This window comes from Argiope bruennichi, chromosome 5 (genome assembly GCF_947563725.1).
Source record: "Argiope bruennichi chromosome 5, qqArgBrue1.1, whole genome shotgun sequence".
NCBI classification, from domain to species: Eukaryota; Metazoa; Arthropoda; class Arachnida; order Araneae; family Araneidae; genus Argiope; species Argiope bruennichi.
In genome coordinates, this window is record NC_079155.1 from 30415245 (window position 1) to 30431912 (window position 16668).

General features: G+C 31.7%; 1 protein-coding gene across 1 annotated transcript in view; it reads left to right on the forward strand.

Annotated features, from left to right (window-relative positions):
- Positions 1–16668, forward strand: part of LOC129969667 (potassium voltage-gated channel subfamily H member 1-like) — a 431779-nt gene that overhangs the window by 206158 nt on the left and 208953 nt on the right. The window contains exon 3 of the mRNA XM_056084324.1: positions 1020–1599. Coding sequence (XP_055940299.1) covers positions 1020–1599 — 580 coding nt within the window. The remainder of the gene's footprint in view (positions 1–1019; positions 1600–16668) is intronic.

Genomic DNA, 16668 nt, shown 5'->3' on the forward strand with positions numbered 1-16668 from the left:
TGATTTCGACTTGGCCTCAAAATATTTTAAGCGTCTTGAAATTTACAAATATGCTTGACTTTCTACTAAAATTGTAAATTGTCTGTATTTATTACTCCTGACGAATAAACTCATCATAAAACAAAATGTTATGAGTTAACTAACATTTAACTAACCACATCATAACTTTTCCATGATCGTTAAAAACAGTTAACTGTTTAATCAACGGTGAAAGAGTCAAAACTCGCCAAAAGTATCATCAAAACCAACTTGGCATTTCAACCCTATAAGCGGGCTTCTAACTGACGAGAAGAAAGCAAGCATATATTTATGTTAAAAGATGTCAAAATTATCGCTAATCTTTCATTCTTAGTTGATAAGTACCCAGCAGTGTTCATCTCCCGTCCACAAACTATTACGAAACTTCTTCATTTTGATATATATTGCCGTTTTGAAAAGAGGCAGTCGACTCACCATGGCCCAATGGTCATGGCACTGGTCTTATAATCAAGAGATCGTAAATTCGAATCCCGCTAGAGACAATGCGATTCACAGTCTGTGTAAATATTTAATTCCTTAATTTTATGGTTTCCTTTATTTCATGTTCCAGAAGATTCTGGACATTTCTTTAGTTTACCAGACAAGTGTTCTAGACTTTTCTTTAGTTTACCAGACAAGTGTTCTAGACTTTTCTTTAGTTTACCACACAAGTGTTCTGGACTTTTCTTACTGTCTCAAGAAAAGAATTCTGGAACTTTCCCTGTTAGTATAAAAGCAGAAGATCTGTAGGTCACTGTCTTCTGAGTTCAGAGTTGAGTTAATAAATTGGTTTAGCTCTTCTTGAGTGTGTGTCATTGAGTTCCATACTAAAGTATCTACGTGACAATATGATAATTCTTAAAGTTTAAGAATTATCATTCACAGTTAATTCTTAAACTTTATCATTTCGATTTCCATAGAATAGTTAGCTATTTTTTTTATAAAATCACCCTCTGTTATTTAATATCTGAATTTGACCGCCCCCCCCCCATTTCTTGTAGAAAGCGTTCAAAAGACAGAATCGGACCCCAGCAGCCCTGGCGGATCCAGATGGAAGAAGCTCCGCACCACCGTTCAGATCGGCAATGCCGTCACCCACCACAGAAAGCCACCCCTCAAGCGAGAGGACTCATTCCTAAAGCGATTCTCCACTCGACCCCCGAACATCATCCTCTCCGACAAGGACCCCATCAAGGCGGACAACTGGTTCTACAGGGTGATCCGCGCCAGTGTCCTCAATCCAGACGAATCTTTACTCTTCTGGTGGTTGTGGATGGTCACCTTCTGTGGGCTGTACAACAGCTGGACATTGATCGCACGAGAGGCCTTCCCAGAACTCCAAGAGGCACATCTTGTCCTCTGGAATGTTCTGGACTGGTGTTCTGATGTAGTGTACTTTTTGGATATAGCTGTTCAGTTCCGGACTGGATATTTGGAACAGGGTATCATGGTGAGGGATAGTGCGCAACTGGCGAAGCACTATGTGACATCGAGAGACTTTTTCTTGGACGTAGCTGCCTTGGCACCTCTTAGCTACCTGCATGGAATGGTGGGAGAGTCCCCTCTGCTACGTTTTCCAAGGTAAGAGTGCTAAATCGTTTGTTTCCTATTACTCTTCGTTGGATTCGAAAACCCTCCGCGATTTTGCACATGCTTCAGGATGCGTTTATTTAGTCAAAATAGGGGTGGGAAGAAAATGGAAGGAACAGATGTTTACATTTAACAATAAAATGAACTCGGATTATACGCATATTTAGGAGGCTTAAAAATTGCGGTTAACTCGTAATATTATCAGGAGATTGTAATTCACAATAAATTACGTGAGAGCAATTTTTATTTACTTTAAGATGCCTACACATTAAATTATGGTGATTAAAGAAAAAATTTGTGTTCTTAAAATTTGCTAATTCAATTTTTTACAAAATAATAATTATATTTTATGCTAAAACATTATTTATTGAATTTTTTTGATATTTTGAGAATAACAACGTAAAATGTTCTTCGCGCCTCTCCTGCAAGTCTTTTTTTCTTTCCAATTAGCCATATAGGCGAACAATACGAAAGATTAATTTAAAATAAAATAGTATGATCAAAAATGGCACGATACTCGCATACACGTGGAACGAAAACTGAATGAAAAAAGTATCTAATGGATCAGAAATAAAAGTCAAAAATGAGACAAAGAATTCCAGAAACATGCTCATCTTTCCGATTATCGCCCTTTACTACTTTACGACGATTCTACTTCGCTAATCTCGGAATACTCAAATGAACCGTACAGCTTAACTTTATGTAAGTCATCCCTTTACAGAAAACTATGGTGAAAAGAAACCGTAGTCTTCAGAGGGTTAAGTCTTAGATGAATGTATTTAGAATTGGGAAAAGTGATAATACAAGAAAAAATGGAAAATAAGAAATAAAACAATAACACGTTTTTTTTTTCACTTAAATCATCAAATTGCAGAAAGATCATGAGTGTCTGTTCGTCGTTCTTAGATTTATATTTGTAATCTTTCGTCGCTAATTCATCTACCATCTAGAGATTACTATAAATATTCATCTGAATTTACTAAAACGCCTGCTATTTTAAATTACTTTAATACATTTTTCTCTCGTAATATCTATTGGACTTGTGTAAAAAGAGGCTATCTACACCAGGTGGTAAAAAAAACGATCTTATCTTTAATGTGTTACTTAAATAAGTGTTTGAAAAGTATTTCCTGCGATAGTTATTATAATTTACACTATTTACCATTTATAAATTTTAATTAATTTGCATCTCGACCATGGGTGAATTATTAATTCTAATAATTCACATTAGTTAGGGCTTCTTCGCTAATTTCCTTCCATAGTTTATTTTGATGTTATCGTTTGTGTGATTCATTTCCTTATTTTAAATACGAAATGCATACTGCCTGGTTATATTGCCATTATGACCTCTGGATGTTAATTTACATTTCGCTAAAGCTGGATACTTAAATCTTACCAAATGGGTACATTAAATATGCAGACGCATTAATTATTTGGATTATACATTAATATTTGGTAAGCTTTTAAACCTCTGAACTCCTCTATTTAGTTTGACTAGATATAGTTTGTTAGATAATAATTTTAATAAGAGTTATATAATAGAAAAGAACTGTCTTATTAATTGGCCACTATAACAAACTTATAACTATTTTTCAACTTCCTAAACACTAAAAGGAATCCTTATATTCAGACTACGAGATGGTTCACTAGTATTAATAGTTGTAGAAATTTCGAATTGAATGTTTTATGTAATTTTCTGTTAACACCTTACCCAGAAAAGTATTTTTAAAACATTGTTTTGATACATATGTTATTTTGAAAGTTTTGCATCATTCCGTTCATTGCGCAATGCATCTTTCTAATTTTGGTATTTCACTTGAAATATAAATATCAGTTTGAAAACTGATAAGTTTTTTACGTCAAATATTACAAAAACTCTTAATGAAACTAGATATTTTTATTTAAAATATAGAAGCAGAAAATTGAATCGTTAAATATTTTAGTTTTACATTTACGAAAGATATTCTTTATACTTTTTTGAAATAACTGAGGATTATTCAATGAAAATCTCTGATTCGACGAAAAACATTTCATTAATCTAACAAGAATAAGATTAAAAAAAAAATTCAAGCGATATAAATTATACTATATTTTTTTATGTATCTAATTTTATTACATTAAAGAGTAGCAGTATTTAAAGATGGGCACACTCTAAAAAAAAGTCATTGATCTAGCTCGAGGCGTTTTTCAGCTTTGTCAGATCGACATTTTTGGAAAATGTCTAACTCGGGATGGCCTAAAATGTAGAAATTCGTCAAAATCACGAGCTTGAATTTTTTGTTGATTATAATACTTCTTCTATACTGTGTTACGAGAAAGTAAAAAGTACATGGACTTTATTCAGCCCTGTTTTCCTTAAATGTCAAATCGTCTTTATACCAAATAATATATGAAATTAATAACGTATTACGGCTGGCGTCCTGGCATAGGGGTGGCGCGTCTTTCCCGTGATTTGGGCTTCCCGAGTTCGAGTCCTGGTTCGGGTATGGTGGTTCCTCTGTGTTATATCTGTGAGATGTGTAAATATGCCCCCCCCCCAGTAAAAAAGGGGTTTAGCAAGCGAATGTGACGCATGAAGTAGCCAAGTCGTACTCTTGGCTCTAGTTGGCACTATTGAATAATCAAGAGACGCTCACTCGGCTTAAATCGCTTACAAGTAACTGTCAGCGGTTTGTAAAATGCCCTAAGTCGCAACACAACACATAATACTCGTACAGCATTCTCAGTAAAAAAATTAACTCTTTTAATTCATTATAATCAATTGACCTACAAATTCATCTGACCTCTTAATTAGACAAGATAAGTTATTCGAGACATTTATTGGTATTTTGAGACATTTATTGCTATTTATTATTTCTTTGATATAATTACAGATTTAATATTTGAGATTCCTTAATTGAATTCAAAAGTCAAATAAGCAACTGTTGGCAAAAGTATTAAAATACTTCAATTAATTGAATGCTAAAGACTTGATCAAAGATTCTCAACTTTATGGCAAAAGAAGTAGAGAAAACAACAAAGGTGGTAAAAACGTTTGCTGTTTATAAATGTATTGGAAATCAAAGAGAGGATATGGAGTAACAATAGAAAGAAGCATTGAGAATTGCTTTCAATTGTATTCAAGTTTCTAGGATATAACTCGATTCTTTTATTTATTTTTTTAATTTGACATTGATTTCTTAAGTTCCTCTTGTTAAATAAAACTGAAAATACAGTTCTTGTTTTAACTTATTTTCATGTCTAGAAATTTTGTAATCAATTTTTCCCCTGCTTTCTTTACAAGCCAAATATTAGAAATTTTGTACATTTATGCCATACGGATGACAATATACTACTTTAATTATTTTCAAAAATTAATTTTATGTTCATTTATTAAATTAAATTTTAATTCCTAACCTATAGCGTCATCTCATGATAAATTTGAAAACAATAGATCTCAAGATTAAGGAATAGAAAATAGTAAATTTTAAATAGTTAAATAATTAAAACTTGTGTGTTTACTGCATAAATAAAAACGCTTTAAAAGCTATTTACAACTTAAACTATCTTACCTAGAAGCTGATTTTTTTTATATACATAAAAATTCTGATAATTTTTAATATTGAAGATAAGCTAATACTCAAATACTGAAATGCTTAATTTATATCATTTTACATCATTACATATTTTACATTTTTATATCATTACATATTTTATTACTTTTTATACCATATTTCATTAAAATTTTATGGCACTCCTTAATTTGTAATCAGTTGCGAAATTAAATGTATTGGTTTTGTTCAATAAATTCGCTTATCTATAGAGCTACCATTAAAATTTACAGCCATACAATTAAGCACTAATATTTAAAATGCATTTTCTAAAGATATACGCATTTCATTAACAAAATTCTTGCTGTCTTACTAATTCAATTTTTCCGGTGGAATAAAACTATTATATTTTAATAACATTGTATTCAGATAAAAATGTTGAAAAGAAAAAAAAGAACATTTTAATCGTAGATAAATCATTTTCAATACTTATTTTTATTAATTTTGAAGTATAACTAATTTTACCAGAATTTAATGGAACGCAAATAAGATAAAGGAAAAGGTGATAATTCTTATTTCTTTTTCACTCGATATTTAATTAACCCTTCCCCTTTACTTTTATTAAGAGGACTATTTGTTCTAGAGGAGTCTTTTGTCTTCAGTCTAAATAGAATACTATTATTATTCCATTTTGTACAATGTCATTAAAAATACTTAGAATTCAGTTTAATTATACTAATGTCTTCGTTTTGAAGCAACACGTGGAGTATTTTGGAATAACTGATTGCAAATTTGAATTGCGATAATATGATGACCCTGGTCTAACTCCGGAATTATACAGTAACCGAACTAAAATAAATTCACACAAATGTGCTATTTCCTCTATACCTTCAGCTTTCTGATTCGCAGAGTTGTATATGGTATTGATTCATTAATCTTTTTGTTTGTAATGACGCATCTCATTAGTATTTTGAATTGCAAAAATTTGTAATTATATAATTAAATCAAAGTAGTAATTAGCTTTAAAAATAAAAATCGTTGCATGTCTCCAAGTTCTTATGAAGACCGAAATAATTAATTGGATTAGTCATCTAATTAGGAAGGTAAAACTAATTTTTAATTAAAATAGTTTAGAAAATTATATCTATTATTCTTATCCAAATTTACAGTTTCTCAACAATTTCTTACCCATTAATTACTAATATTGTAGCTTTCAAAACAGAGAAACTCTCGAATTCTCTATTCTGAACAATTTCCTACAGAAAATATTTTGAAGATTTAGTAGAAAGTTGTTAAAATACTATTTTTATCTTTGAATTTTTAATTGTGTAATTTGGTATAATTATATAATTTGCCCAATTTATAATTTTGTCAAATTTTAAAGTTAATTAATTATTAAGGATATTTCTACAATATACTTAATTTATACGAAAATATATCTTGAATAAGTTAAGAAAGGTATTCCAGCCAATTAAGATATAAAATATCAGTTCGCGTATTGCAAATAATTTAGAATTTAAAGATGAAGTGTTGATATTTGTTCTATTTATCAGTAATTTTAACGATTTTAATGTATATATGTTTTAAAAACATAGCTTAATGATAATTAAGAAAATTTCTGCTCCATGAAATGTTATTTAATGTCCCAGTAACAAAAAAAAAAATTAACGTAGAATGATTTGAAAAAAACTTAATGTGAATGAGGCACTCATTTCCCCTACAACGTATGGCCACAGCTGGTGTCTTTTTATTGCACTAAGGAACACGAATACAGGACTTGTAGAATGTTTAGATATTTTCTTTAATTAGGCACACTAATAAAAAAAATGACTCATAGAATTTTTTTCTCATATACGAAGTATAGAGAAAGTACAGAAATCGTCAAAAAAATCCGAATTCGAAATTTTGATGAATCGCTACATTTCAGACATCTTTGAGTCCGAAAAACTCAGCATCTGAAACTGAGTAAATGAAATACGACCAAATTTGTAGATTTCTATCAAATTTTGGACGAAATCGGTTTTGCTGTTCAAGTGATGTTGATTACAACAAAGCATAAATAGGTAAATACAATTTCTTTCGCAGGTTTAGCATCTAAAATATAATTACTTATCTTATTCTGAACCCAATCCGCCAAATAGTTGACCATCTGTCTCTGTCTGTTGTTTCGTATGCATATAAAATCAATAATTCATAAATGCAATGACTTAAATCAATGAAATTCGGCTGTTTCTACAGCTTGTAGCTTTGTGTCAAATTATCAGCCGCCAAAGAAATGTCCAAAATGTATATTCTCGAGATAGATTAGATATGTGCAGGTTTGAGGTTCGAACTCGCAACTTTAGGGTTCATAGCCGAGTAACAAAGCCACTAGACAAAAGTGTACACTCCTTTCAGGAGGTTGTTATCTGGCTTATGAAGTTACCACCACAATACTCCCCCACCAGTGTTGGTGGAGTTTTATCGAGACAGTTATGGCAAGCGACGAACGGGATTATCGCGCCAAGCGTTATGGCGGGCGACTGCGAGCGAGTGTGAGTGGTTGCTGCCGGTAGATGGAGCCACGACAGCTGAACGAAGGAGGCGATTGTTCAGAACCAGGGTCACCAATGTGCAGGTTTGAGGTTCGAACTCGCAACATTGCGGTTCATAGCCGAGTAACAAAGTCACTGGACAAAAATGTACTCCTTTTCGGAGGTTGTGGTAACTTCGTAAGCCAGATAACCACAGATAAAAAGGTTAAATTCATACCAAAACTGTATTTCGTAACTATCGTTCACCAATGTCAAGCAAGGTATTCGCAACTTTGCCTAAATTCTTTATTTTTATGAGGAGTCAGAGGGGAAAGTCCTTTATTGAATATGCTAAAAACTTTCAGGCTGACCCTCTAGCTGCTCCTTTGTTTCATCATCTGCCGATTTTCAGCAAATCAAAACAGGGTCTATTTAATATAATTATTATCGAAGAAATAAATTGTTATTGGAATTTAAAATTAATATCTCAGAAAATGCCAATTCACAGAAAGGGAGATGGATAATTTATCACTTGATTTAAATCTTTTATACGAAATTGTTCACGGTTTTAAGACAGCAACATAACATTTTACATGCTACAAAAACATTTAATTAATGCAGAAATCGAAAAAAAAAGTTGCCAAGATTTTTCCCACGATGAATAAATAACTTGTACAGATATTTCTGGATTTGCAACTAATTTATCCCCCATCAATAATCACGACCTCCCATATCGGCGAGTTTAATTCCAATAATAGAAAGACAAAATGAGTTTCACAGCCTAATAGTGACGTTCTTAATTGCTGTAGCTCATCTGTAATTTCAAAAGAATCACAAGAAAACATTGTTTATCGTCTCATTAAAATGAAATATTAAAAATTTGGATGACAAATTTCGAGGAAATTTTAGTTTCGTTGTTCGGCCAGCATGAGAGCAAAAAGAAAAATAAATGCAACCTTCTGTGAGAAGCCGCAGTGGACTGGTGGTAAGGTCTCGGCCTCGGAACCGGAGGGTTTCAGGTTCGAGGCCCGATTCCAACGAAAAACCGTCGTGTAAGGGGGTCTGGTGCGCGTTAAACCGTCCGGATCAAATGTCCTCCAGCTGGTGTGGTGTGGAGAGGGTGGGGGTGCTAGCTCAAGTATCGTCCTCGTCGGATCGAAATTACGAGGTCCGTCTCAAAATAGCTCTAGTGTTGCTTTAAAATGGGACGTTAATATAACTAAGCTAAACTAAAATCAACCTTCTTTGCGAGTGGGAGAGTATATTTAAAAATCCGCTCTGGAAAAGAACTGCTTCTGAGAAGGAAATTTAAGTACAGAAAATTAATTAGCATTGATAAACAGTATTTTGGTGTTTTGATAAAAAGTGCTTATTGTTTTTGATAATAGTTTTCCACATTTATTGGAAAATAAAATAAGTTATATTCGTCGGTCTATAACAAGGTGGCTTACAAATTTGAGAAAAGCACTGAAATCGATCGACAAAAAAAAAGCAGGTGTTAAGTATAAAGATATCATTTAAAAAATTATTCCTACATTTTTCCTTCCAGTTGGATTCTAGCATAGCTGTAAAACAAGTTCAAAAATTAAGCTGAAACAATAACAATTATATAAAAATTTTATGTTCACCAATATTAATAATTCCTTGAAATTCTTCTTGTGTTGAATTAGCAACAAAATACGAGGTTTTAACAAGATATTAAATGCAATGGAAAAGCGATACCAATGTGATATAAAAACACTTTAAACAGAGATAATGAACCATTTTTTATTATTTTTATAAGAAATAAATTGTCCTTTGAAATGAAACTGAAATTAATCCGTCTAATTTTAATAACCTAATTTCTTTTTAGATATATATCTGATATTATTTAATTGATTTTAAAGGAATTTCTAAATTTAAGAAGTGAACTGTTTGTAAAATGGATATATAGATATTCTTTAAATAGTTCAAAATTGAAACTTTTAGTTTTAAAATTGTAACAACCCTTTAAATGATAGAAAAATGAATATTATTTTTGAAATTGCATAGCAGAAAAAGTTGGCGTATAAAAAGCTGACTTTTGCAGACCTAAGTAATCAATATTATAAAGTTTCGGTCGATTTTCAAATATTAATATGTTGCTTTTTAAAGTAATACGCAGCTATTACTATGACGAAATCTCTAAGTTTTAGATCTCTCCGAGTTCTAAAGACACATTTTTGGAAAATATCCGTCTGTATATGAGAAAGATAACTCAAAAACGCTTAGATCTAGAAAACTGAAATTCGGTACACAGTATTTATACTGTGTAATTCGCAGATTTCTATCAAATTTTGAGCACAGAGGAAGTCTGCCTGTCCGGCTGGTCGAATATAAGTTAACACAATTACTACAAAACGAAGAGTGCTAGATAAATAAAATTCGTTACACAGATTTAACCTCATAATGCAGATACATATTAAAGTGTCAAAATATATCAAATTAGGTATGGAACTACAGTTGCAGTTTTGTATCAAATCTTCATTTTAGTTGGTTGAGAAAAACGTGTCCAAAACACAAATTCTGTTTTCGGATACTATTAATCGCATGCCAAGGATGACACGACAGATTCAGTAAAAGTGCCAATTCATGCCAAAGACTAATAGTTCGTAACTATTATACTCTTATGCCATGCAAGGTGTTCTCTGGCGTGACAAATTTAGTAGAGAGTAGGCAAGAAAGTTTTGCGAAGACTCTCCCGCTGGTTTTAAGACAGATTTCCACATCATAACCCCACTAAACTCCCCCCACTCCAAACTTCTCCGCTGTAATAAACGGAATTTTAATTATATCTACTAATCAATTTGAAAATCTACCTGACATTTCGTTATCTGACTACACCTAGAGCTTAATTTAGGTTACTATTCACCCCTATGTATCTCCCCCTCCCCTCCCAACTGAATATTCTTACCAGTTAATGAAAATCTAAAATCGTATGAGAACCTCGAGACTTAAGTGACAGCTGCAGTGACTCAGCAAAAGTCAGTATCTGAATTAAATATTTGGAATGGAGAAATATCACGCATATCAGAATAATCAGGCGCTTAATCTTTTCTCCGATCTTTAATAAAACCCTTTTCTGCTTAATGAGCGAACTTCATTAAGCCACTGATACCATCCACTGCTAATGAAGCAAATGAAGGCGCATTCATTCTTCCGTGTCTCTGATGCGCTGCGAAAAGATATTTCACGCTACGGTTGCCCATTGGCTGCGATCTCATTAGAGTTCTTTTAAACATGAAAAATTAAATAACAGACCACTTTGACGCGGTGGTGAGATGCAATTATTTTGGTGGCTGCATATATTTGTGCATACTCGGTAAAACTGGTAAGATTATAAAAGAATCTGAGATATAACACAGTCGGTAGGATAGTGTGAAACTTGTTAATAAGGATAGAAAATTTTAGGAAGATGGAATTGGATTTGGAACTTTGAAAAAAAGGTAACAAATAATTTTTGATTCTTTAAGCAAATATTCAGTTTTTGCTTCAATTTACCGAGATGAATTCCAATGCTTGGATTAAAAATTATCAGGAAAATTTGAGAATTGGCCCCCTAGATCGTGTGATTTAATATCATTGGATTTATTTTTATAGTGCTATTTGATGTTGGGATTAAAAACTATCAGGAGTACCTCAGTTAAGATATTCGCATCTTGATTAATAAAGAGTATTCCAAAATGAACGAAAGATTTGAAGTTGCCTCCATTCTTGCAGTAAAGTGCTAGTAACCCTATTAAAAAAACCATTTGACAGCTGACAATTTTGGATTAATAAAGATGGAGCGTTACCCAATGGAGCAACGTGTTTTCATTGTTGAACGATATTTCAAAAATGAGTCTGGCGGCCACTTTTAGAAAATTTGAGCATTGGCCCCCGAGATCGTATGATTTAACATCGTTAAATTTCGTTTTAAGGGGTTATTTGAAGTCAAAGGTCTATGCCAACAGGTCTACAAGCATGTGTGCATTAAAGGAGGAAATTCAAAGGTGCATCATCGAAATCCAGCCACATTTATGCAAAATAATCATAGAAAATTTGGACAAAAGACAACTGTCCCCCTAGATCGTGTGATCGTATGCCCCCCCCCCCCAGATTTCTTTTTATGGCGTTGTTTGAAGTCAAAGGTTTATGCTAACAAGCCCACATGCAAGTGTGCATTGAAGGACGAAATACAACCCTGCATCAATGAAATTCAGTCATATTTATGCGAAATGGTCATGTAAAATTTCGATAAGATTGCGTATGTGCCAGCAAAGCCTTCAAGGCCAATTGTACTGTGTTATTCCATACATACCCTATCTTGTGTACTTTACGATTCAATAAAAATAAAACAATTTAAAGAAAAAAAAACAGGTGGTTTTTTTATTTACTTTATTAAAATCTTACTTTAACACCTTGTTCTATCGTATAACGCTCCATTTTGACTAGTCCTAAACTATCAGCTGCTAAATGGTATTTTTAATAGGGTTTCCAACACTTTACTGCACAAATAGTGGCAAATCCAAATCTTGCTTTAATTTTGAGGCATCATTTATATCAATATAATTAAAATGTGCAAAAGACTTGAACGTCACATCAAAATTTTAACATTTTAAATGTACTTTGTAACAAATATTGTAAAGTTACTTTTTAAAAAATAACCTAGATATGGTGAAAAGAGACCCGATCAATTCAAAGCGGATATGCGGGTAGTTAACAAACAGTGGACTGGAAGCTCTTAAATATAGAACAAATCGGACAGTTAATGCAGAGGCTTTCATACTCTCCATATCTTATAACTTCAACCAGTAACATTAAAGTATAAAATTTAAATAGAATAAGTAAGAATTTAGAAACTATGAAATCTAGAATTATAACAAAATCGTGAAAAGATAAAGTACATAAAACTTTAAAGTAATAGCAAGGTTTAAATAGTAAGAATTGGAAACAAAATAGATGCAAAACGATATACATAAGATATGAAATTATAATAAAAATATAAGATAAATAAAAAAAGATATAAATGAATATAAAATGGTTCATACAATAAAATTAAAAATAAGATAATATAAATAAAAGAGGGTTTAAAGTACTATTAATAATAGTAGTTGTAGTAGTAAGATACAGTGATACGTGTGATTCATTCCAAAAATTCGAGCTCGAGGAAGCGTTCACAAAGTATATATCAGCTTACAACAAATCGCTAATTAAATAACAGCACAGTATAATAGGAGCAAAATAGGTGGTACAATCGAAACACTGCGTTACGTTTGTATACGCCTTTTAGCCTTCATAACAATACTTCGTCTTCTTCAATGTTCGTCTTCTTTCCATAAAAATATTTATATCAGTCACTTTGATACGAATAAAAAGACACAAATCGTATTGTTCTTTTTCAACAAAAGCACTACTTCTATAACATATCTGCCACGTGCCTTGACACAAGTCATGACACTTTTCTTGGCATCACGAGTTTATTGACTTTTATCAATTAAATGATTATTTATTAGTGAAAACCTGAATTTACTTGGCAAAACGCATTTTAACTGACAGCGCTAAGGAGAACCCGAATTAACTAGAGAAAACGAGTTCTAACTAACGGCGCTTCTTTATCCATTTATTTCTAATATTGTTTCAAAAATTAAATATTGGTTGGTTTGAGTAGTTTCATTAATGGTATATTACGTTATCACATGCCGGAGCATCCACTTAAAGAATCGTATTTTATTTTATATTTTTACTTAAGAGCATTTTTGTGTAGAAATTTCCATAACTGATTTTTTAGCAGTCCAAAAATCCATAGTTTAATTTTGATTTAGATACTCAATGCTTAGAGCGTCTCCGATTTTGTATGCTGAAAGATATAAAATAGAAAAAAAAATGGAAATTTGAACACCTAGTCAGAAATGTCATAGCTCGATGTCTCATATAAATTCATTTATAAAATTAATTAGTAGTCATAACGTGTTCAAAGGTTTGTAATTAGTATAGTCTCAGCGCCCGTGAGTATAAATCCAATAATTAAAACACCGAAATTGCTTGTAATTTACTACTGCTTACTTTAAATCGTTTTAAAAATACCTAAATTATTTTTAAAAATTTATTAAAAGGAAAAGAAAAGGCAGCAAGGAAATGAAATTATCATTAAAACTTTTTAGTTTAAAATTTCATCAATTTTAAAAACGTATTTCTTAATTTTAAAATGTTAAAATTTGTAAAATTTAGTGTAAAAATGTGTGCGATTCACATCGAAATTATTAAGAAACAATGCAAAAATGACGATTCATTTATGATGAAAAACCTAGACTTTTATAAAATGCTTTTTTTTAGATCTTATTACCTTAGAAATAATAATGTGCCTAGTTTGGAAGCAATAGATCCATCAATCCTCGCAGCGTTTTCATCGATTTTTTTTTCATCAGGCATATTTTATCACTTATGTTGCAATTTACAGATTATATTTAAACTTGTATATATTTTTTTTATGTTAATGTCAAATTATCGACATTTAAATCAGGTTTCATTCCGTTACTGCAAAAGCCAATGCAGCATTTACACAGTCGAAAATAGACATAATATCCACAAAAACTATATTAATCCCTTTGCATGCAATGTCAAGTGTGACTCGGACATTTAATTTAATTTTTAATTTTTAATCTATAAGTGAAAGCATTAAGTAACTTAAAATCCAAAAGACTTAAAAACTCGTCAATGCCTCAAATACACTTGTATTATTACACGAATTAAAATAATAATAAATGCTCTAAAAAGAATACGTCATCTATGTAGATAGTTAAGTATATTCATATGTGAAGGGGTTAAAATAATGTTCATATCTTTCTTCCTAAACTAAACGCTGAAAACTGTTGCGGTAAATAAGTGGCAGAGACTGCGCTATGAGTTCACAAATTCATGACCCATATCCCTGAACGAGCCACCTTATGTAGGAGTATTTTAAGTAATTTATCGGACTGTCTTTAGAATACCTGTATTCAGAAAGTTTATATATAATACCACCATACTGAGCAATATTATTGTCAGAGGGTTAAATCCATGAGGATCATAAGTCATCTTAATAGTGGGGGGGATGTGCTTGAAAGTCAGGAAAAAGACTCCAATTTTCTGGTTATCTTCGTCAATTGCCCAGGATTGAAAAATACCAGATACCTATAACATACATTTTGTATAATTTCAAAACGGTGTATTAATATTATTAAAACAAAAATTTGAATTCACCGCAAGGAAACAAATTTACAAATTTAAAGGGATTCGAACCTCTAATCCGAAAACTCGTAGCATATTATTTTAGGTTTGATTTATCTTTTTTTCCGTCTAGCTTAAATGCATCAACTGTTGCATGGCGTGTATGAGGGTATTTACATCGCATAATATGTAGAAAAATTGCTAACCTAATAATATTAGAAAGCATTTTTTGTTACGTTAAAATATAAAAGTCCTTTCTTAGATTATTTTCCTTTTTCTCATTAAAAAACTATTCTGAATTTTGCGAAGAAAAAAACGGTAAAAGTATCGTTGCAAAATATGCATAGAAATGTGTTTCTAAAATTGTTTTAAATGGAAAAAGAAATGTGAGGAAATAAAACTGAAATCACTAAAAATATTTCTTTTGACTTTTGAAATAGGATAAATAAGGTCTTTGCCAGGACAATGCACTTCGAAACTATTGAGGGAAAAAGTTAAAACTTAATCAAATTTTTAATTAGCAAGTAAACATTTATAAAAAACGATCCTAAGTGAGCACGTGCTACCCAAAAAGTACCTACCTACTATGGTAAATGTAGCTCTAAGTATCTCTGTCAAGTATAGAATTATGAATGACTTATGACAATATGCATATAGTGTCTAGTTAAATTTTTTAAAGAATTTTTCACAACACAAGAATAAAAACGATATGAAAGGTCGAATGAAAAATAGTTCTGAAACAGACTTTACTTTTCAAAAAAGTTTTATCCTCGATATAGATAATACTCCTCGCTTTCACTTGCTTTCCACGTCTGCTTTGTCGAGAGGGCAGCCGCTCAAACATAGAGGACAGCTGAATCCACAGAAGGCTTGCGCCGGCTTGCTCTTTTTACCCCTTTGCTAACAACTTTAATAGAAAGGAAGGCAATACCTCCAGGAGATTTGCTGAAGATCTGGCTTTTTTTTTTATTTATCATGATTGTCCGTTAGAAAAAGTCTCTCAGATTCTGTTTATTTTCTGTCTGGAGTCATAAGAGGGAGGGAGGGAAGTGGGGAGGGGCAAAGGACAAAGTGTGTTGACCAGTGTCCTTCATAAAAAGGATGCAAAGACAGAAAAAAATGAACTATTAACTTCAAATGAAGTAAATTTGAAGTAAATTTTTTTCTGGAATAAAAAATGTAACAATTTTTATGTACCAAAATTTACTTAAGTTAACATTCAGTAACTTGGGCTTGTTTCTTTTATCAGAAGTTATGGCGCTAACCTTTTAATATTTTCACTTTTTCGTATGCAAAGTACAAAAGAAAAACATATTGTGATCGCTGAAAAGAACATGACCATTCTCCCCATATTTTGTCGTTCCTTTCCAATTTCGGATCTCCCTGGATCCAAAAAACACATTTTTGGAATTGCATCTGTTTGTCTGCAAACACGATAGTTCAAAAACACATTAAAATAGTTGGGTGGGATATAATTATTGGATTTAATATTAAATCTGTAATTTTTTTCTGAAAATTTGGATGAAATACGTCGAAAGGAAGTGTAAATCTCGGTATGCTTATGGTAAACTCAAAAATGCATGAAACTAAACAGATGAAGTAAGTTATATAGATTTTTCAAAAAAGCTGTAGATGTAATAAATTTTGGACCAAATTTGTCAAAAGGGAGGATCATTTGTGGGTTAATTTAATTTAACGTATACGAAGTACAGATGAAGAATAGTTATCGCCAAATAATTCGAATTCGAGATTTTGACTAATACCCACGTTTTGGACTTTCCCGAGTTCGAAAAACACATTTTTGAAAAATG